This window comes from Eulemur rufifrons, chromosome 1 (assembly GCF_041146395.1).
Source record: "Eulemur rufifrons isolate Redbay chromosome 1, OSU_ERuf_1, whole genome shotgun sequence".
NCBI lineage: Eukaryota > Metazoa > Chordata > Mammalia > Primates > Lemuridae > Eulemur > Eulemur rufifrons.
The window spans coordinates 55,726,656-55,748,614 of NC_090983.1; the positions used below are offsets into that span (position 1 = coordinate 55,726,656).

At 46.2% G+C, this 21,959-nt stretch overlaps 1 protein-coding gene across 2 annotated transcripts in view; it reads right to left on the minus strand.

The window, feature by feature from the left end:
- The window catches only part of GAD1 (glutamate decarboxylase 1), a 41,245-nt gene that overhangs the window by 15,884 nt on the left and 3,402 nt on the right, over positions 1-21,959 (minus strand). The window contains exons 3-7 of one of the 2 annotated variants that reach the window (XM_069471380.1): positions 20,192-20,254; positions 13,964-14,122; positions 12,224-12,466; positions 6,960-7,050; positions 1,196-1,384 (exon numbers count right to left, since the gene is read on the minus strand). In XM_069471380.1, coding sequence (XP_069327481.1) covers positions 1,348-1,384; positions 6,960-7,050; positions 12,224-12,466; positions 13,964-14,122; positions 20,192-20,254 — 593 coding nt within the window. In that variant the 3' untranslated portion in view covers positions 1,196-1,347. Of the gene's footprint in view, positions 1-1,195; positions 1,385-6,959; positions 7,051-12,223; positions 12,467-13,963; positions 14,123-20,191; positions 20,255-21,959 lie in introns of those variants that run through there. The other variant, XM_069471369.1, reaches the window with a different exon arrangement.

The window sequence follows — 21,959 nt, forward strand, 5'->3', positions numbered from 1 at the left end:
GCTCTAAAAAGATGTTCAAAACAACTATCATAAAATGATTCATTTCCTGGAAATGCATTAAGTCACCAGTCATAAAATGTCAGAAACCAGCGTGGGTTACCGAGAGAGGTGGTGGCAGTGCCTGCACTGTGATACTTCACCAACAAATCAGATTCTCATCTGAATGGAATGTCTTAGCTATGGCCCACCCAGGGGAACAAAAGGAAAGAAAATGACCTTTCTGAGTCTCTTTTACCTCTAAGATTGTAGGATAATGCAAATGTTAATTAAAGAAAAAGCATTCTAAGTTCTATATAAAATTGGTTGCAACTTTTTTGAAAAAAAAAAAAAAAAACTGACTGCCAGTTTCACATTTGTAGAATCTATAAAAGCCATAGCCAAAGTCTATCTTTTAAAAACAATGTAAATATCCAGAAGCTAACTGTGAAGATAATTGGAAATATTGACCCAGGTTTTAAAGATCTCAATATAATTATCTACATGGTTTTTCTACTGATAATCCCCGAGGACAACTATGTTTCTATAATTCTCTGAAGTCAATATCTGTCAAGAATAATTATAAGTGATGATTTTCTAATTACTAATTATAAGTAACAAGAAGATGGTCAACTGGCATACACAGCTAACTGTGGGCATCAGATTTCCCAGAAGGTTACACTGGTCTTCTAACAAACTGATTTAAAAGTAGCAAGCCATGCTCTTTTCAAAGCAGTTCAAAACAGAGGCATCGTCTGGTAGACCAGTCACTGAAACAAGATCATGGTACCAAACATAGGGCCTAAGGAGAAATCAAGGAAGGTCATTCACAGAAAATTCAGCCAGAAAACAAAAAGATATTTACTAAGCTCTGAGGCTGTTTGTCTTGCTTGTTTTTGCTTGGCCTTCTTAAGCATTAGAGTCTGTGGGCTGGTTTCAAACCATCCTTCCCAAAAAGAGATGCCTAGATTGACTCAGCCACGTGATACGGGGAGGTTTTGTCACTGGTTATGGTGTTTGAGCTGAATGCCAGTGTTGATGACTAATGCTTGCTTGCTTAGTCATTTAGAAAAGCTACTTGTAAGGAGGGGTAACTATTGTTGTACATGAGACACAGGTGAAGCTACTAAGCTTTAATCATGGAGGAAAAGAGCAATCACATTAATCACATGGTGATAGAAGAGGACAAAAAGATCCAGGAGGAACCTCAGGATACATCTGTTGGTAGAAGCATTTTGTTTCCAAAAAGAACATGTCCATTTTCCTTGGGAGGCCCCTGGAAAGTTAGGAGGAAGACCCTTGGAAACCATGTGTGCAGTTACCATCACCTCTGGAGGTCACAATCATGCTTTGGTTCTGCTCTGAGCCCCATCACCGTAGCAACCAACACTCCCTCATGTCTGATGGCCTGATAAAGGAAGAAGAAAAGAAGGATTCCCAGTTTAGCCTGTGCTGCTGAGTGTACCAAGAGGTGAACTCATGAAGGGCTTCTAATCATTCTTGAGACTCCATCCAGAGGTTAGCTCTGGAATCCCATTCTTGAGCAAATGTGTTATGAGTGATTCCACTGCTTTTTGGAAATGTTGAAATGGCAAAAATGTTTGCATGGTGAAGAGGTACTGGTGGCACAATAGCAAATTAGAAAGCTCTCTGGGGTAAGGCAAGGAACAAATGGAACCCTATACCATAATATCAAGACCGTATCAAGGATTGGATGAAAGCTGTGGTATAGCCAAGTCAGTGTTAGATGGCCAGGCAGGAACCACATGGGCAAGGGAGAAGGGATGGGGCTGAATACCAAGGGCTGGTCCAACTCCATGCTTAGTGACTTCAATCAATTTAGGCCCCAGGTTTGCATGAATTAGCCTCCCTGTCTAAGGACCAGGAGCAGCCATTACTCTCAGGTTTACAAGGAAGCATCCAGAGACTTTGATCATGAGACTATCTGATATCATCTGTTAATATTTCAGGTTCCTTATCTATGCCAGGTACATGATTCCTGAAACTTACTTTCAGTTCTATTCAACAATTACTTACTGAGTGACTATTCTCTGCCAGGTGACATCCTATGTACTGAGGAGACTAAGATGTTATTAACATAAGACACCATTCTCAACCTAAAGGAGGAAGCTTACTAGGATGAATCTAGCATCTGGTTCTTGGCCTTAGCTGCATCCTGTTTGATAGTCCCTGCCTGGGTCTGAAGGACCGATTATCCCACAGCTAACACCAAGTTTATCCTGACTCATGGGCTTAGTCCTGACATCCTCTTCTGAAAGCTAGTGTATCAGCCCATGTTTGTTGATCCACAGCCAGGTCTGACAAATGAGCTAATGTGGAGTTTTTTGTTCCTGACACTTTTTCTGACCCTGCCTTCCCATCCTGGGCCATGTTTACAATCTATAAGGCTGCACCCACAGCCTTATGGAAGGCCTTGCCGTTCATCCCAGAGCAGTGGATCTCTCACAGACCTCTTTGGACTCATGGGAAAGCTATAGTCCCTCCAGGTAAAAAATAAAGACATGCACATCATTTAGTACACAACTATAGGAAATTCTTCTCTTACAACCTGAACCCAGATTAGGTGCCCCTTCCCTAAATGACAGATGAAAGCAGATGAAGTCAAGAGATCAAAGGTCAAATATGAATGCAGAAGAAGCTGTTCAGATGCTAAAGTCAGAGTACAAGATTATATTTCAGAATCAGAACAAGAAACTAAACCTGCCAAAAACTCTGGGTTGAAGCATAAGAACATGGGATTGGAAGCACTAAGACAGTGACATTCATGGGGTAACACTAAAGGAGAGTTCTGAGCATTTCTATATTCTGAGTAGAGAGAAGAGTCAGCCTTTCATAGAGGTTCAACTCACCTGCCCAGTGGGGTTCACTCAGAACTAAGGCAAATTGATTGTCAAGAAACTGTAGTTCTCTTAGGGCAGAGTCTGCTGGTTGCTAACCATATCAATTTTCCCTTGCTTTATTAAATTTTAGTATTTTATTTAGGGTTGCAGTTCACCCAGATCAAAGATTATATTTTAGATGTGGCCATGGGACTAAGTTCTGGCTAAAAAGGTGCTCTGGGAATGTGATATGAGACTTCTGAGAAGACTCCTTAGCAGGAAGGAGTATGTTCACCTTTCATCCTCCCTCCCTCCCTCCCTCCCTCCCTTCCTCCGTCCCTTCCTTCCTTCTTCTCTCTCTTCCTTCCTCCTTCCTCTATCTTTCCTGAATTCTGAAACACAGGAGTGATGGCTGGAGCTCCAGCAGCCAGCCTGCACATGATGCAACTTAAAGGACGAAAGTCACATGCTGCAATGGGGATTAGAAAGGCACAAGGAACCTGGATCCCTGGTGACTCTCCAACTGGGAAACTCTGTAATAAGACAAATAATTTTCCATATTGACTCTATCTTGATACTCCTCTTAGACTGCCTCTTACATCTCACACACAGATGTGACAAGTAACACATCTGAGGGGAGCTTAGTGAAACCCACAACTGTCCAGATATGAGAGACAGAAACAAGAGTTGGAGGCTGAGGGGAAGGGTCTCGAATGGTGACAGTGACCTATGGGGTAGCTGCTTTCCTAGGTGCATGCATTGTGCCTTGTATACACTAGGCACTTAAGACTGGAGCCTTTTTTAGTCTTGGAATTACTCTGTAGGATAGATACTATTATCTCCCATTTTCCTGATAAAGAAACTGAGGTTGAGAGAAATTCAGGGATTTGTCTTAAGATCTCCCAGTTAGTAGGTTCAGAGTCAGAATTCCAAGTCCTTTACATCATAGCTGCTTTTCTGTGACAAATGAGAACTGCTCATGGCAGGCTCCTTTCTCACAACCTGCCTAATGGTGTAAAATGATGGACAACTCCCATAGAAAATTGCTCCTGTGTAATTTCTGTGACAATAAAGTGCTAGATGCTTGAAATCATAACCTCACAACAAAGGGTCCTGATAGATCTTGCCGTTAAGATTATGTATCGTCATCAGGTATTGCTGGTAGGCTGTTGTTTACACTTGGGCCTTGCTCAACCTGCACAATTGTGCTGGGCGGCCCTGTTTTGGAAGGAAAGAGCTGATGTGCCTTGGACAACTACACGTTTGTGAAGTTTTCTTTGGATCTTCATTGGATCCTTGCTTGGAAGATTATATCTCAAAACCGTATGCACAAGCAGGTGTAAAGGCATGAATATAGACGTTCTTTCTGTTTTAACAGTCAAGCACCTTACATTTTGCTATTTGAATTAGGATATTGGATGGTTCTTTTTAAAAGACTATGCTGAAGAATATAGTTATTATTCTCTGTTACCAGGTGCCATCCAAACTCAATGAGAGTACAGGTCAAAAACCTGAGTATATCACTAATTAAATCCTGTTCTGCCAAAGAAAGATCCCTTTGCCATTCTCTCCCGGACTTAGTTTGCACACTGTTCCTAGTTGGAGGAGGAATTGTCACAAGGAAGCAAATTCTGCCTAAGCTCCTGACAGTACTGCCACATTCCATGATCTTCCAGGCGAACTGGCTTAGAACCATTTCTAGATGATAGTTATTACTGCTTCAGACAATTCCCTGTCTCTAGAACTGACAGAAACTATTTCACTATTTTAAATAACCTTCTCTATTGATCTGTTGGAATCGGATCATATTTTATAAATATCTACTGCTCAGTAGAGCTGCAATTACTATGTGTCATTTAGTTGGATTGGCCTTGACCTCGGATGGCTGGGACATATTTTAGTGTTTTGTAGCTGAGCTAAGAGAAGAGTAAGGGACCTTGATTTTATGAACACACACAAAAAAGGAGAATCTGTGGGATCTTTCTGGTTGAAGGGAAGCCTTTTGGGAGACTATCTGGCCATAAATGTTCAAAGGAGTGAGTTCCTTTTTTTTTTTTTTTTTTTTTTTTGAGACAGAGTCTCACTCTGTTGCCCGGGCTAGAGTGAGTGCCGTGGCGTCAGTCTAGCTCACAGCAACCTCAAACTCCTGGGCTCAAGCGATCCTACTGCCTCAGCCTCCCGAGTAGCTGGGACTACAGGCATGCGCCACCATGCCCGGCTAATTTTTTGTATATATATATTTTAGTTGTCCATATAATTTCTTTCTATTTTTAGTAGAGACGGGGTCTCACTCTTGCTCAGGCTGGTCTTGAACTCCTGACCTCGAGCGATCCACCCGCCTCGGCCTCCCAGAGTGCTAGGATTACAGGCGTGAGCCACCGCGCCCGGCCGAGTTCCTTTATTTACCGTGAGAATGGCTATATATTAGGAAATAGCAGCTGCAGAACACACTTTAAGATGCTGGCTGAATTCAGTGCTTATTTTATTTAATAATATGGGTACTTAGACCTTAATGAATATGTACCTTTTACTCTGTTTTTCTCATTTATTTTCCAAGTAGTTGAGGTAAATACAACTGTACTTTCTAATTTAAATTGTTTCTTAGTGTCAGATGCTACAATTAAGCACTGCTGTCTTTTTTCAAGTTGTCATTAGCATATTATGATGTCTGTATCTGTACTGGCTGATGTATTTTTATCTCACAAATCATAACATAATACAGTAAGGATTACAAAGTGGAGCTTTTTGTTTGAGGAGACCTTCCTAGCAATTGTCATCTGTGACCTCAATTCCTCTCAGTCCTTTGGACTTTTCTTGATCCAACACGGACACTCCGTGAAGTTAACCATGACTTTCGAGCAGGGAGCATGAAAACCATTTTAGTTTTTCAATCAATTTAATCTTTTATGCCTTTTAGCACCAAAGGCTTCACTTGTCACATCTGTTTTTAAAATTTGTCACTGTTGTTTTAAATTAGCAAACAAAGCAGGAATCCTTAATTAATAGAAACTTTTCTGAACATAGTTAGGTATTTTGAGTCACAGCATTGAACAGCTTTAGAACACACATGAATCAATATATAATTTTAAAATGCCCTTCAGGTTTTGTGGCTGGCAGTAGTTTGTTTAAGAAAAATAGAATACCTTGAACTTGGGTAATTTATATTCTATATTGATTTCAAATGGAATTTCTCAGTTTAAACAGTATTACCCTTTCACCTAAATTCATTTTTCAGAATCTACTTTACCATGAACTTAAAAAGTCGGTGGCTATTTTCTGAATATTTCCACAGTGACTAACATCTATGTAATTCTTATATAGCTAAATTATTACAAGAAATTTGCTTCAATATTTTCCTTTGAACATTTTAAAAGAATGTGGTGCCATTGTCTGGATGTATAGATGGTGGTAAAACATCGTCATTAGTGTTGAGAGCAAAGACAGTACTCTGTAGGCCATGGCCACCCTCTGTCCACTTGTCTCCAAAGAGGGCATATGTATGTCAAAGAAACATTGGCGTGACTGCAAGAAGACTACCCAGGTAGGACTTGTACCCATCAGGACCTTAGAGTCAGTTTCATATAAATTTACAAGAACTTAGAAACAAAAGCTTTGTCTACACGAACAAGTATGGGGAAAAAGGTCAAATTCAGAAAAACAAGCAGCTTATTTTGAAAAGAATATATAACGTATTAGTACTGGCTGGATTTTGTTTTAGAACTTTTAGTTAAGCAACAGATTGATCAAATTGATGTGTGGTGTTATGGCTGCTTTAATTATAGAGGAAATATGATAAGGACCAATGTGCTTGGGTGGGAAAAGGAAACCAAGTTCATACCCCCAAATATGACCTTTTTAGATACCCCATTAAGAGAAACAGAGTCTTTTAACATGAAATTTCACACTAAATTTTGAAAGCTAGAGTTATTAGTTCTCATGACCATGCTCTTATTAAGCTGTATTATTCAATTCAAAAATAGTTCCTACCAGTACACCGGAAATGTGATAAACCAAAAAGATTTTAAGACGAAAGACGACCAGGGCAACTTTAATAAAACAGAACCATTGGCACTGGACTTTTAAAGCAACAAGCCATAGCCATACATTAAGGTTGCTTGTATGAAAACATTATGCAGAACTTACATATTCGTATTGGCAGTTGATGTCAGCCATTCACCAGCTAAGCCAATGATATCCAATCCAGTGGAGAGCTGGTTGAAAAATCGAGGATGACCTAGAGAAGTGAGTAACAGGAGAGCATCAAGGCAGATCCAGATTTCTCAAGCTACCTTCAAGGCCACAAGGCCTGCCCCACTGGGTCCCATTGATGGGGCCACCATCCCAGTGGTCTGTCTAACAGGGCCGCTCAAGGATATTGGAGAAGGAAGGGCAGGTTGACCCACCCTATGGCCTTTAGCATTAATGATGTCCCCCAAACTTCTGCATTTCTAAAGTGTCATGCTTTTAAATTTTAAAAATCCAGTATAATAAAACTAATAATGCTTTCTAATATCTTACTTGTTGACTTCCAGATGAACCCCTTTGTCACATTTATTTTTTTAAATTACAATAGAGGTTGTGGTAGTCCTGACTTTTTCCATAAGTGCTTCGGCTTTAGTCTCCAAATCAAGGATTTTAGTCTCCAAATCAAGATTTGCTAATGGGGGAGAGGCTCAAGACCTCAGAGAGGGTTCACGGCTCTGTGGATCAAGTTGAGTTTTGGGAAAGCACCAGCTCTGATGCTGACGCTGAGAACATTCACCACTCTCTGTGTCTCTGTGGCAAATATGACAACAAGCATTGATGTGTTTTGCCCATGTATAGTCAGGTGACAGTTAAACAATTTATTGCTAAGATGACCTAGCGTCTCCTCTGTGAAATGGGCAGACACAGCCTCATTCACTCACTGGTTGTTGGTGAAATAATTATTACTGCATAACTCTAAAGCCCTGTGCAACCCACACTATGCTTTAACAGGCTTTGATCTCAGCAAATTCAGGAGTATTGCCAAGTTTTTGCCAACTTAGCGTTCACCAGAAAACTCAACTCCACAGCGGCAGGCTGGGCTTGGCTGTCAGGAAGGAGTCAACACAATAGATTATCTAGGGATATGTGACAGAGAACTGGTGTTAGAAAGATATGCTGACTACTGTGTTTCTAGTGGAAATTGCCTTTGCCTCTGAAATAACTGTCAGAGAGCTAGTGTTTGAATGTTGCTGTTCTAACTCTCCTCTCTGAGAATGGCTATTCTTCCCTGGATGTGACTCAGAACATCTGGACTATGACTTCTTATATAAGGTACCAATCCCTGCATCTCAAAAGTCCTCACAAAATAATACTTATTTTTAGAAAAAAAAATCAACAGTACACTTAGTAAGTATGGGGCCAGATTCTAGACATTCATGGAGACTTCTCAATAGCTTAAACTATTCCATTTTACTCTACTTTGTTCAGTGCCAACAGAATCTAAGCGATTTCCTGAAACATATGTTGTTGAAATCCATTAAAATACATATGCAATTACCATTTAAAAACTTTTAACAGTAAACATTTCAAGACAGGACTGAATCATAAATAAATGCAATCGTGTTACTTGATAATGTAGCAAAACCACACAGCTCGGTAGAGACAAAGATGGACAAAGTCAGACTGATGTGAAGTGAAACAATCTCTCTTTGTTCATTAAAATATAAAGGTCACAAAGTCCCCCAAAACCTTATTTTTAGCTTATGGTTATAACCTTATGCCCCCCCCCCCAAATCTTATGCTGTACCACAATTTCTACCAAGTAACAAAATAATCTAGTTTAATTTCAATTTCAGCTCTCTGTAGTCAATAAAAATAACAGATGACAGACTGAGTAGCACATGCCTAAATTCAGGTAGGGTGAGAGTGTTATTTTTTAAGAAATAAAGTACTTCAACAAATAAACTACGAGAAAAAAAGATGAGATGGAGGGGAAACCTATTGATTAGGAGACATAGCAACCAACTGCAATGGGAGGGACCTATTTGGATCTTGATTCAAATGAGTTATTACAAAATTAAACAAAACATTTATACCATTCATGAGGCAATTAGAAATTTGAAAACTGAATATTTCATGATATAAGGAACTGTAGATTTGGTAGAGTTTTTTCAGGTATAACAATGACACTGATTTTTTTTTTTTAAAAAAAGGAGTTCTTGAGGATGAAGAATATTTATGAATGCAATAATATTATGTTGGAGATTTGCTTTTACATAAAACAGAAGAGGGGGAAGTGGATGGAGGTACAGATGAAACAACTTGTCAGGAGTTGATATTAGTTAGAGCTGGGTGTTAGGTATATAGGGTTCATTATATGATTCTACTTTAGTATATTTAAAATTTTCCATAACAAAAAGGTTTTAAACAAGAACAGTTAAGAGAGTCCAGCATATCTACAAATCACCGAAGTAGCTTCTGTGACTGAGGGCTAACTAGTATCTGTGTAAATTCATGGAGAATCTATATATGCTGGTTTCTTTTTTAAAGAAGGCTTTTGTACCTATCGGGTACAGTGTACAATATTCATGGGTACACTAAAAGTCTAGACTTCTCCACTATATAATTCATCCATGTAACAAAAAACCATTTGTACCCCCTAAATCTATTAAAATAAAAAATTTTAAAGTTATTTTGTTAATCTGTAGAGCAATTTCCAAATGCCATCATCATCCCTTCATAGACTATATCCAGATCAGTATGTTTTCACTGTTAAAACCCAATTCATTATTTTGGCTGAGCATTAATGCATTAATATCCTTTTTTTAAAAAAATCTTTCACTGTGTGTAGCTACTTGTTTATTCTATTGCTGCTGCATCTACATCTAAATTACAGAGCAGCCACCAGGAGCGGTGCTGTGACATGGCAGCAACAGCTCACTTTCACCAGGGCCGATACCTAAGGTGTAGGAGAAGGCTTCATAGTGCTTGGAAGATTGTGAGCTCTGTAAATGCAGGTAAATGTCTGCTCCCAGAAGTGGCTCTAAAGAACAGAAATGGATGTTTGCTGGCTAAATACCTAAGTGGATTCATACACTGGACTAATGAAAATCCATGCTCTCTCTGATCATGAGATGCTTTAGGTTTACAGACAATATGATATCCTATTAGGAAAAAAATCATGTATTTTTCTTTGAGGAACAATATCATCGGGGCTTTAATAATAAAGCCACATGGCCCCCATCTCTCTGAGAAAGTGTACATAGAAGAAACTGACAAAAAACAAAATATTGGACCAAAGCAAGTCAAGCTAAAACATACATGGGGAATTCTGAATCTTTTAAAAATTCAGCCAAACATAACTTATTCTCCATCAGGAATAGGTTAGCTCTTAGCCCAAGAAGAGATATAACTCCATGTAAATTGACGAGAGTGCTTTTCTTTAAAAATCAAACACCACAGACTTTGTACATATAATTGAGCCTTGTCTATCCAGCAGTTATGTAATGAAGCTACACTTATTCCAGTGGTGTTGGCAGACCTTAAAAGCTATTTGGGCTTCCTCATTTTAAAAACCTTCTTTGGCCAGCCTCATTATTTCATTATATGACTTTGTTTTTGACATCTAATAGTCTTACTCAGCTCTATCATCCCATTCTTGGTCTTAAATCTACCTTCAAATGACTAAGAAGAGTGAGAGGGAACATAAAGGAGAAGAAGAGAAAAGGAAGAAAAAAGAACCAGGGGCTGCCAGTTGTGGCCTTGGGGTTCTCCCTGTGGTGGCAAGCATGCGAGGGACTGCCGATTCCTATAGATCTGGCTGCCCGGGAGCTCAGGGAAGCCAGACTGTAGTGGGGAGAGAGTTATAGGGAGAAGAAACCACTGCTTCACTCCTGGGCTTAGAAACAGTTCAGACAGAGGTCCAAAAAGTCCTTGAACTTGAGGCAATTGGAAAGTAACCACTTTGTCCAAGATTGCTAATTAGAGAGAGCTCTTGTAACATGAAAAGGAGGCAAGAGGGCATCCTGAAGGACTCCCAGGTGGAATAGGATTCGGTGACTCAGAGTCTATAAACTCTAGAAGCTGGAGTAGAATGTGAAGGGTGTGGGGGCGGGGGTGCGTGTGTGACTTTTTGGCCTAGTCAATAGAAGGTGTTGTGAGTCAAATTGTGTCCCTCAAAAAGATACATTCGAGTCTTCATCCCTGGTTCCTGTGAATGTGACCTTATTTGGAAATAGAGTCTTCGAAGATGTAATCAAGTTAAGATGAGGTCATGCTTGATTAGAGTGGGCTCTTATCCAAAGACTGATGTTCTTACGAGGAGAGGGAAATTTGGACACTCACACAAAGGCAGGATGCCATGTGAAGGTGAAGGCAAAGATTGGAGTGACGCATCTACATGCTAACAAACACCAGGGATTGCCCACAACCACCAGAGACTGGATGGTGCCATGGTTTGGACGTGGTTTGTTTGGTGCTGCCAAGTCTCATGTTGAAAAATGGTCCCCAGTGTTGGAGGTGGGGCCTGGTGGGAAGTGTTTAAGTCATGGGGGTGGATCCCTCATGAATGGCTTGGTGCTATTCTGCAGGGAGCTCACTCTTAGTTGCTGAGAGACCTGGTTGTTAAAAAGAGTGTGGCACCGCCTCCTCTCTCTTGCTCCCTCTTTTACCATGTGCTGTCTGCTCCCCTTCACCCTCCTGCATGAGTGGAGGCTTCCTGAGGCCCTCACTGAAGCAGATGCAGATACCATGCTTCTTGTATAGCCTGCAGAACTGCGTGCTGAACACACCTCTTTTCTTTGTAAAGAAAAATACCAGCCTCAGGTATTCCCTTATGGCAACACAAACAGACTAAGACAGATGGATCCTCTCCAAGAGCCTTCAGAGAGAGCACAGCCCTGGCGACACCTTGATTTTAAACTTCTGGCCTCCAGAACTGTGAGAGAATAAATTTCTATTATTTCAAGCCACCCAGTCTGTGGTAATTTGTAATGGCAGTCCTAGGAAACTATTACAGAAAGGGAGGGGAATGGGCCCAATTCTCCCCAGGATAGGGACAGGCAAGGGTTGGATTTATCAGAAAGAAAGTGGTGTAAAAATGGAGGTGAGAAAGGAAATAGAAGATGGGTCACTCTGCTCTCTTTAGGTTGTGAATAACATAAAACCAAGAACGAAAACTCTTGATACAGAACTGACCTAGCACCATTGGTGTCTTTTTGATCTACTTTTACAGCAATAAATGACAATGACCTCTAGCCGGGGTTGGGGCCTTCTGGCAACTGTTACTGCCCAAGCTTGTTCCTGTGGTCACTGAGCGCTTGGATGCCTTCCTGCACCAGGCTTGTGTTTCTCCTTCAGTGTGAGTTGATATCCTCACAGCTGGCGAGGGTAAGACGGCAGGCACCGGGGCCGCTACATGGCCCCCTGGTTCTCACCCTTACCTGTGCGAACCCCGTACTTCAGGGTGTCCCTGCAGTCAACCAGGATCTGCTCCAGGGACTCAGGGTGGTCAGAGAGCTCCAGGTTGAAGCCCTCCATGCCCTCCAGCAGCTGGTGTGGGTGGTGGAAGTCCAGCACCTTGGTGGAGCGGTCGAACGTCTTGCGGACATAGTTGAGGAGGATGTCCACCACCTCCAGGAGGAACTGCACAGTTTGCTCCTCCCCGTTCTTAGCCGGCAGCAGATCTGAGGGGGGGAAAGCCAACATGTGGTCATTACCTGACTCATATCTGGATTTCTTTGGCCCAGAGATCCCTAATATTAGCCCCAATATCTTTATGTGCCTAATTTCATTCCAGGATATATATTAATATATATACTGAGAATCTGATATACCATATCCCCAGAAAAACGCACGTATGCACATACATTGGAAATTTTACATACATTTTCCGGGGGTTCACAGACGTTCTGAGAGGCTACTTATGCATGGAATGGAGCTGTGAGCAGCCTGCCACTGCGGCTGCCCATTTGTGGGCTACATGGGCACCTGTGAAGAGTGTGATGGGGGGACTTCTGTCATGCTCCCCTGGGACCGGGTATGTCCCTGTACCTCTGGTTTGGTGTTATGATGTGGCTTGATCTGTTGATGGCAGAGGGTAAGGCCTCTGTGGATGGAGGCTTAGGTCCCCACAAAGAGGGTGGTCCCTTGTTGTCCTCAGACAGGAAACTAGAACTGGAAGGTGGGGCTTAAGAAGGTGGGAAAAGGGACCCTTGCCTTTCTCTTGACATCATCCTTCAGATCCTGGACTCTGAAATGTCTGGAGGTGACTTTGGCTTATAGGCTCCGCTTGGTAGAGTAGGCTGGGAGGTTAGCCAGTGAGGAGAGAGGGCCCCAACTGCGGTTGTCAGCCACAGCTCAAGAGCAGGTTGTGTGGCTGTACATGATGCCCTGTGTCTATTCCACTGATTATTTCTGAGGTTTTAGTGAAGTCTTGTTTAATGTTCTAGTCTGGCTTCTGTGGCCCTGTGGGGAGTCAGTGGGAGAGGGTGGCGGTGGGTCTACCTTTGAGCTGTTGGGGAGAGTCTGGCAAAGCACCTCCTGAGACCACTGCTGTGGGGGCTGCAGAAACTAGTGGAGGAGCTCCCCAAGGAAAATGAATTTCAAGACACTCTGGTTATGATGCCCACACTTCCAGCTTCCCACAGGGTGATTTTTGTGTGTGAGGTCAATCTTGGAGGATAAATGTTGCCAAGGGAATCATTAGCTTTCCTTATATGTACGATTCCTTTGGATTCTGAGATTCTATGAATCCATATTTTCCCCTGCAATTGCCTTTAGAATTGACTGTTTTATTGACTCCCCTTATGCAGCTTCTAAAACGATGGAGACCTGGGCAGTAGAGACAGAGGGGGTTGATCATATTCCAATATTGGAAACGCAGTTTCATGAGAGTTCAGAGACAGTAATGACATTTCTCTCTCTCTCTCTCTCTCTCTCTCTCTCTCTTTAATTTTTTGTAGAAACGAGGTCTCACTATTTTGCTCAGGCTGGTCTTGAACACCTGGCCTCAGATAATCCTCCTGTCTCAGCCTTCCAAAGTGCTGGGATTACAGGCGTGAGCCACTGCACCCGGTCAGTAAAGACATTTCTTGATAAAAGAAGTAAAATTACAGGAAAAAGGGCAAGAGACTCAAAAAATCTACTGGACAGCACCCAGGCTGGGAGCGGAGGAGGACTACCTCGAGCAAACAGGTTGGAGAAGTCTGTCTCTGTGCGCCGGAAGCGGGAATCCCGGTCACTGTTTTCACAAGAAAACAGGTTCTTGGAGGACTGCCTCTCCTTGAAGGCACTCACAAGGCGACTCTTCTCTTCCAGGCTGTTGGTCCTTTGCAAGAAGCCTATGGGACAAGAAGCCAGGTCAGAGACAGTGCTCCAAACTCCCAGTCTAGCCCCCGAGCGTCCACTGCCGGCTGAGTCAACTCTCCGAGCAGGGCTCGCGCTTCTCCTGAGAAGAGAAGCCGAATGTCTGTGTTTTATATATAGTGGCTCTGGCACCACTCGCCTTCAGGCGGGGAGGGGGCAGTGCCAAGTGTCATCAGTGGCACAGACCCAGTCATGCAAGAGAGAAAATCAGTAAGTGAAGCCCATTCTCCTCTCTGAACGTGACAGTGAACTCAGAATTAAGTCAGTTGGACAGCTTCCACTCCAGTAACCAGCCCCAGGATGGGGTTTTAAAGGAGGGGACACAATCAGAGAGGATGCTGCCAGCACTGGGTTTACGGGCTGCACAACCAGAGGGAGGAGGGGAGAGGACAGCAGAGGGAGGAGGATGAGGACAGCAGAGGGATGAGGGTGGGGACAGCAGAGAAAGGAAGGTGAAGACAGCAGAGGGAGAAGGGTGAGGATAACAGAGAGAAGAAGGTGAGGACACAGAGGGAGGAGGGAGGAGGACAGCCGAGGGAGGAGGAGGCTGAGGACAACAGAAGGAGGAAGGTGAGAGGACTGCAGAAGGAGGAGGGTGAGGCCAGCAGAGGGAGGAGGGTGAGACCAGCAGAGGGAGGAGGGTGAGAGGACTGCAGAAGGAGGAGGGTGAGGACAGCAGAGGGAGGAAGAGGGGTGAGGACAGCAGAGGGAGGAGGAGGGGTGAGGTCCATCACTGAGGATTAGGGAAGATGCTTTCCTCTGGCTGCAGGTAATGCTTCCAGGGTTGAATGTAAGTGGTATTTTTCTGACCTAAACCTGAAATGCAGCTTTTCTTGTATCACCCCGTCTCCTTGAATATAGGTATAGGGGAAAGAGACAAGAAAGCTGAGAATCTTATGTGTTGACATTTAATTCTATAAGTACTTACTGAGCATCTGTTGTATAAAAACTCTTTGCTAAGCATTTAGGATAGGAGACAGATGAAGATCAGCGAGATAGATCCCTTACCCACCAGGAGCTTACAGTCCAGCAGATGGTGACTAATGTCGCAGCAAAAATAGAAAATCATCCAAGAGCTCCACAGAGATGAATTCTGAGCCCAGGGTGGAACATACAGCACCTCACCTCTGCCCCTGGGAGGGAGTGGCAGTCCCTCCCACCTGTGGGGAGCAGTACAAACACCAGCAGTGAACAGGGAGGCAGGACTGAGCCAGAGGGGCTGGAGAATCGGCGTGAGCCACGCCCTCTCCATGCCCTATAGGCATCTGCCCTGCAGCCCGCTCTTTCCCTCAGCTTCTCTTCCTCCAGTTCAGCCTCAACCTTAGCCCAAAATGCAATGCACTGAAAAGCAGAAGAAAGTTCTAAGCTTCTTAGTGACCCCAAATCTGTCTTTGTAGATACCAAGATCCTTGGGGAGTCACACATCACAAGGCAGGTTTGGAAGAAAGTCCCAAGAGGTTCAAGAAAGGCAAGATAATCTGGAAAATTCAGCTTTGCTTCCCCAGGACTGCAATTCAACAGTGATGGGTGGAAGAAGGATGCATGGGGAGGGAAGCAGAATGCATGGAGAGGGAGGTGGTGGTTAGAATCCTCTCACACAAGGAGCCAGGGACTATTTTTGGAGGTAAGAATAGAAAGGCAGAGGCACCAGGCCCTTCATTGTTTTAGTGCCTTTTAAATTTATCGCTAGAGCCTGAAAGGACATCAGAGGGGGAGAAGTACACTATAATAGAGCTCCACGCTCAGATATAAAGATGGGGTGGGGAGGTATCCTTTCCCTCACCTCTCCTACTTTCTGAATTCCTCCTCCAAATCCTCAGAGTCCACAACCAGAGCCAGCACTCATTTGCCAGAGGGATGCAGGATCACCTGGCTCCCTAACTCTGACACTGCTGTCCCCCTCTGTCCCAGAACAGTGAGCTGTGGAATTTGCCAGGCTAGAAAGACCACATCCATGCGGCCTAATGGGGTGAGGTCCTATCCCCTGAACCTCTACTCTGTAGTGTCTGACCTCTCTTTGGGCCTCCGACTCACTCCCTGGGAAAGCCTTAAGTCTCCCCACCTTGGAACCCTTTTCCTATGCACAATTGCAAGGAGCAGAACCCCAGTTTAGGCTTTGGATGTTATCTCCAACAGAGGTTTTGACTCAGCTACCCCAAAGATGTCCTGATAGGGTTGAGAGATGATATGTATGATACAACTTTAAACCTGCTTCCTTTTCCTGGGCCATACTTCCTGCAGTGCACTAAAAATCTGAATTTTCTCTAAATTCTGTATTTTATAAAGAGCACACTTACACTGAATTATGCTTTGTGTTAAAAAATACTAGTTTGCCAGTGTAAACATTTAATGTGTATGGCCATTTTTTTCCACTTTGTTTAGGAAGGTGTTTGTTTTGTAAGATATTGGGACCCTCAAAAGAAGTAAATGATCCAGCCCTCTCTTGGCTCTGAGAGGCCCTGGAAGGAATTCCTTCTCTAAGAATGAAGAGGTAGTGGGTGATATTGAAGTCAGTGCTTTGATAACCTCTCTCACTAGCAGGGTCCCAGAAGAAGGTGTCCCTAAGAATGCAGTAGACTGGACTTTCTCTTGTTCTACACGGACCCAGGTAAGCCCGTGGCTAACTGGTAATGGAGCTCTACATCCTTAGAGGCAAAGAGGAAAGCTGAGCAGAGGCACAGCTGCAGTGGTGTTGGCCAGGCCGTAGAACTGTGGCCAGCCTCAAGGGTGGAACAGGAGGCCAGCCCTGTCCTGACTAGACCTCTGGGCCAAGGGGGAGCTCCTGCAGCTGGTTCCTCACCCCCGCTCCCAAACTCAGAGGCCTGGGGGCCCAGTGCGTGTGTGTGTGTGTGTGTGTGTGTGTGTATGTGTGTAACTAGAGCACCTGGTTCTAGTCAGTCATTTCCAAAGTGGGGCTTCGAGCAGTGCATGGCACAGGTGTGCATGGCATAGGTGTGTGTGTCCAACTGGGACAAGGGAGCAGAAGCCCAGCACATTTTTTATTCACCAAGCTGTGGCACGGAATTGTATCTACTTGGAGGAAGGGGTTCTTTTTCTGATTTTTATGGGCCAGCAGCACCCTGTTATATCTTCTTCCCTCCACTTTCTAAGAAATCAGAAATATAGAATACTTGAAGTCTCTTTTTAAAGGTTGGCAACTGACTGATACAAAACTATGCACACACACACACACACAACACACACACACATAGAGTGTGGGCTAAATAAAACAGCTCAAGGGCTGTAATTGGCAGCAAGTTTGGGACCTCTGCATAGACAAGTGATGGAAGCCCAAGGGACACACTGGGAAGTTAGCAGCGCCCAGGGCCAGAACTTAGGGATCCCTGCCACTCATTCTATTTAGGTCATGCCACCATGCCTGCAGCCACTCTCCAGCTCTTGGCAAGACCCTGGGTTTCTCCTAGCTGATTACTCTCCCAGGGGGAGTCTACCTCCAGAGCCAGGAATACCGCTAGTCACTGCCTTCTTTGCAGCTTCCTTCCCCTGCTTTGGGGAAAGGAGGCAGGAGCATGGGTGGGGATGGAATCTTGGCAATGATGAAAAATGCTTATGGGGGCCACCCAGGGTGAGGAATTTAGAATTGGGAAGAGGACCATTAGTTCTTGGGCTCTCTTAAGGTGAAAGGTCACACCAAACTGGATAGTATCAGGACAAGAGGGTACCCTCCAAGATACATGAAGGTTTGGGATGAAGGGGGAGGGGGTGCCAGCCAGGGAGCTGTGGATCCGTGGCCAAAACCGAAGACTGCACTCTGCCTCCACTAGATTAAAATGAAAAGCCAGAGCTGACCCAAAGTATGGAAAACAAATCCTACTGGTGTTTTGTATTCTTTCAGAATCAAACCTCATGGGAAGCCTCCTAACTTTTGGCCCCAAATACAGAGCATTTTAGCCAAGGGCAATTTCCCCTCAACAGACTACCCTGTCCTCTCCTCCAGTCACATAAGTTGCAACTTTCAGAAATTAGTGTTGGGTGATGGAGGTAGGGGGTGATGAGTTACAACAGAGAAGAAATTCTCTGAGGATTGCAGTCCCCAAGAGCTCTCCCTCATGGCATTGGCTGACAGCAGGGAAGGGAAGTTGACCCCAGCTTGGGGCTCCCTATTCTCCGACCCAGCCAAAGTCAACTCTTTCCTGCCCCTTTACCCTTTCGGGATACATCTGGTATGTCCCCAAAGGGGCGCTTAGACATTTTATTCTGGGGGACCCAGAGGGCCAGCAGCCGGGGCAGCTGGGGGCGGGATGGGGGTGGATGACGGCTGTCCCCCTCACCACCCTCGGCAGCCCGGGGACCACAGGGACCGCAGCTCTCACCCCGAGCCTGCCCCTACCCTGTCGTCAGCTGCGGCGGGCGCCCAGGGCTTACTCAGTTCTGCTTGCCCGGCTGCATGACAATGACTGCTGCTGAAGCTGAGCACGGCGGCTGCCGAGGGGACCTGGCGTGAAACGGGCCATTAAGCCGGGAATGGCGGCAGGGTGGGATGGAGGTGGGGGTGAGGGTCTGGGAGTGGAGGTGGGGGGCTATTTATAGAACAAAGCTCTGTGGTCGCCCGCTGCTCCAGCGCCAGCCAAGGCGCGTCCCTGGCCTCGGCCCTCGGGCCTGGCGCTCTGGGGAGAGGGCCAACCCCCCAGGCCGCCCCTCGGCAGGGCTTGGCTTTCCCTGGGAAATGGCTAGGTCTAGGCATCGAGCTTTCCCTTCCCCACCGTAAATGCCGGGTCCCAGGACTAAGGGAACATACAGCCTCAGAAACGCAGGGGGGCGAGGTACGGCCAAGCTGGGGAAGGAGGTGTTTCCTCCAAGCTGCTAAATAACCCGTCTTTGCTGAGACTCCAAACTGCCACCACCCTCAGGGACCCGGGACCCTGGGAGGCTGGAAAGATCGGGTGCAGGGAGCACCCAGTCGCCGATCGGCTCCCGGCGCTCCCGGGGCTGGGGCGGGCGTGTCCGGCGCCTACTCCGCTATCTCCCGCGCGCAGCGGGATAACGGATGGCTCTTTAATAAGCCCCTCGTTAATCTTCCCCTGCCTCCCCACCCTCTGCCCGGGGACATCCGTATTTTCTGGCCCGATAAGGCTGGAGAATTTTACACGGTGAAATGTAGCAAGGAAAGCAAGTCCTCATTGTTCAGCTGGAGCCGCTCAGCTGTGTCCCTTCGAACAAATCTCCCTTTTTCTTTAAAAAACAAAAAAAAAATTACATCCCTTGGGCGTTTTCATTTCAGACCCTCGCATCTCCACAGGGCAGTTCTTTCTCCTCTCCAGCTCCCTGATCTATTTTCCTTCCTCCCTGGCAAGTCGTGCCCCACACTCCCCGATGCTCCCACCCGTCGCAGCAGCCCCCGCCCTCCGTCCTGCCTGCCCCGTTTCCCTGCCCTCCTCGCCTTGAAGAATGCGCCAGGCAAACCCTGCGCTGCCCGCACCTCCCCCAGGCAGGCCACCGAGGGCTGCAAGCAATCCTTTCCTCTGGCCTCAAAAAAATTTGAATCCGTTGTGATATCTCAGGGCAAAAAACTCAAGACAATGATGCTACTTTCAACGCGCCCAGACCAAGGGTGGAGGTGGGGATGAAAGGGCTGATGACGAAGAAGGGGACCAGGTGCCATCCACAGCTTTAGGCAGATACCGCGCCTTTGGTTTGCTCTTGGAGAAAGCCAGATCAGTTCACATTTCTACACGGCGTGCGAGACGCGGGCAGAGTGCACAGGTCAGCGCCGCCTGGGCGCCGGCTTAGGAAAGCCGGGTTGCCGCGCGGGGGCGCTTTGCTTCCGCGAGCGAGGCCAGACAGGGCACTCGGAATCCCCTTTACCGGATCGCTAGGGTTGGGGACTCCCCTCGGGACCCGGTCAGGGGAGGGCTGAGGAGTGTCAGGGCACGTAGGGGAATGTCTTTGCCTGCCGTCCTGGCTGTGATTGGAAAATCAGACCCAAGAACCGGGATCCCCTCCGAGCGCGTCCCACTGTCCCAAACCCACAAAACCCGCGCGCCGCGCTGCCCCGCCGTGCCCCAGCGGGCCCTTTTACCTACCACAGATCTTGAGCCCCAGTTTTCTGGTGCATCCATGGGCCACGCCGCACCACGTGTCATACGCTGGGACGAGAGAGAGAGAGAGAGAGAGAGAGATGCAGTCAGGCAGACTGTGGGGAAGTGGGTAGATGGCAAAGGTGTTCTGGGGGAGGGTGAAGTCTTCGCGAGTGCTCCTCATTAAAAGCTGTTTGTTGAATGAGGCAGGGAGCCGAATCTGTGAGCCCACAGGCATACTCCTGCCCTCCGGGTCCCCATCACGCTCCCTTCTTACTGCTGGCTTCAGGTATAGAATGGTGTCTCTGAGAGGCAGGGGTACCCCCAATTGACCCCCATCCGGCAGCTGCGGTGGTGGGGTCAGAGCCTGGCGAAGGCTGACCCACGCGCAAAGGGCCAGGCCCCGCCACTGGAGTTGCCCAGCACCCACTGGCCAGGCCCCGCAGACTCGATGGGCGACCACAGCAGCCCAGAAACGGAACACAGAAGCATCTGGGACCGAAACGTCTCATAATTTCTTGGCGGGTCTCCAGCCTAGTGGCAGCTTAAAATAAACTGGCATGAAATGGGGTCGCGGAAGAGTTCAGGAATTAATTGGGTGAAAAATAGTATTTGACTAGATGATCGGGCTCGCATGACTGCTCTTCAGTCAGACTGGGGAGTCGGGAAGACAATAGTGCACCTCGGGTCCTCATTCCCGGCCCCCTCTTTCCAACGTGCCCCTCATTAACTCTTCCTACGGACATCTCGGGTCTGGAACAGGGAAAGGCTAATGGAATCAGACAGCTTTCCTTTGGGTCTGAATCGCAGACCCAGGGGCTGCGAGCTTTTTCCTTCTCTACCTGCCTTTGGGGTTCAACTTCCATCGAGGAGCGCAGAAAGCTGCCTCGTGCCTGCTAAGCCCGTGCGCGGGCTGGTGGGGTGGACCCAGCGTGAAATCCCCTTCCTATCCCTCAAAGCAAGGCGCCTCCAATCGCTCCCACCCTCCAACCCACCCGGGCCCGCCCCTCCAGCCCCGCGCAAGTGTTGGCTGCGATAAGGAGAGTGACATCCATTAAACCCGAGGCACAACAGAGCCCCAGCGGGTAGAAGAAACAGACCAATGTCGATGAGACAGCGTGCCACAGATGGAGTTCCAGTGATAGGAAATCGGTGCGAAAGCAAAACCCTAATACCTGGCAGATGATGAGCTATTTCCACTCCATAAAATCCTTTCAGTTTAAATATCTCCTCAACGAATCCTCACAACAATCCTATGAAACAGGAAGGAGTATTGATCTAAGACATTTGACAAAAATACTGCATCTCAGAAAGGTTAGGCAAGTTTTCCATGGTCACTCAGTGGGGAGGTTGGAGTGCAGACACATCACACTGCCTTTCAAAAACTGGGGGTTACAGTAAAAGAAAGGAAAGGGAGATGGGGAGAGGGGGCAAGAGATCTTTTGAAGTAGCAGGGGTCAAGAAGACCTAGTGGCCCACGACCAGGAGGGCTCCACGCCCAGCAAACGGGTTGTTGGAGCAAGAGGCCAAGTAAGGTTGTGAGCCCTGCGCAAGGCTACCTCCCAGGAGACCTTGAAGGGGGTGAGAAGTGGAGTTAGCTGGGCGGCCAAAGGTGTGTCTGCAAGGGAGGGTGAGAATGGATAGTGCACGGGGTGTGCGCGTGCAGCCCGGAGTGTGGACCCTGCGGCTGGGCTGTTGAGAGCCTGCGGCAGTGTTCCTGGGACCGGGTACTGCTGGCTCTTTCCGGGCATGGTCTTCGGCTCTTTTGCCTTCG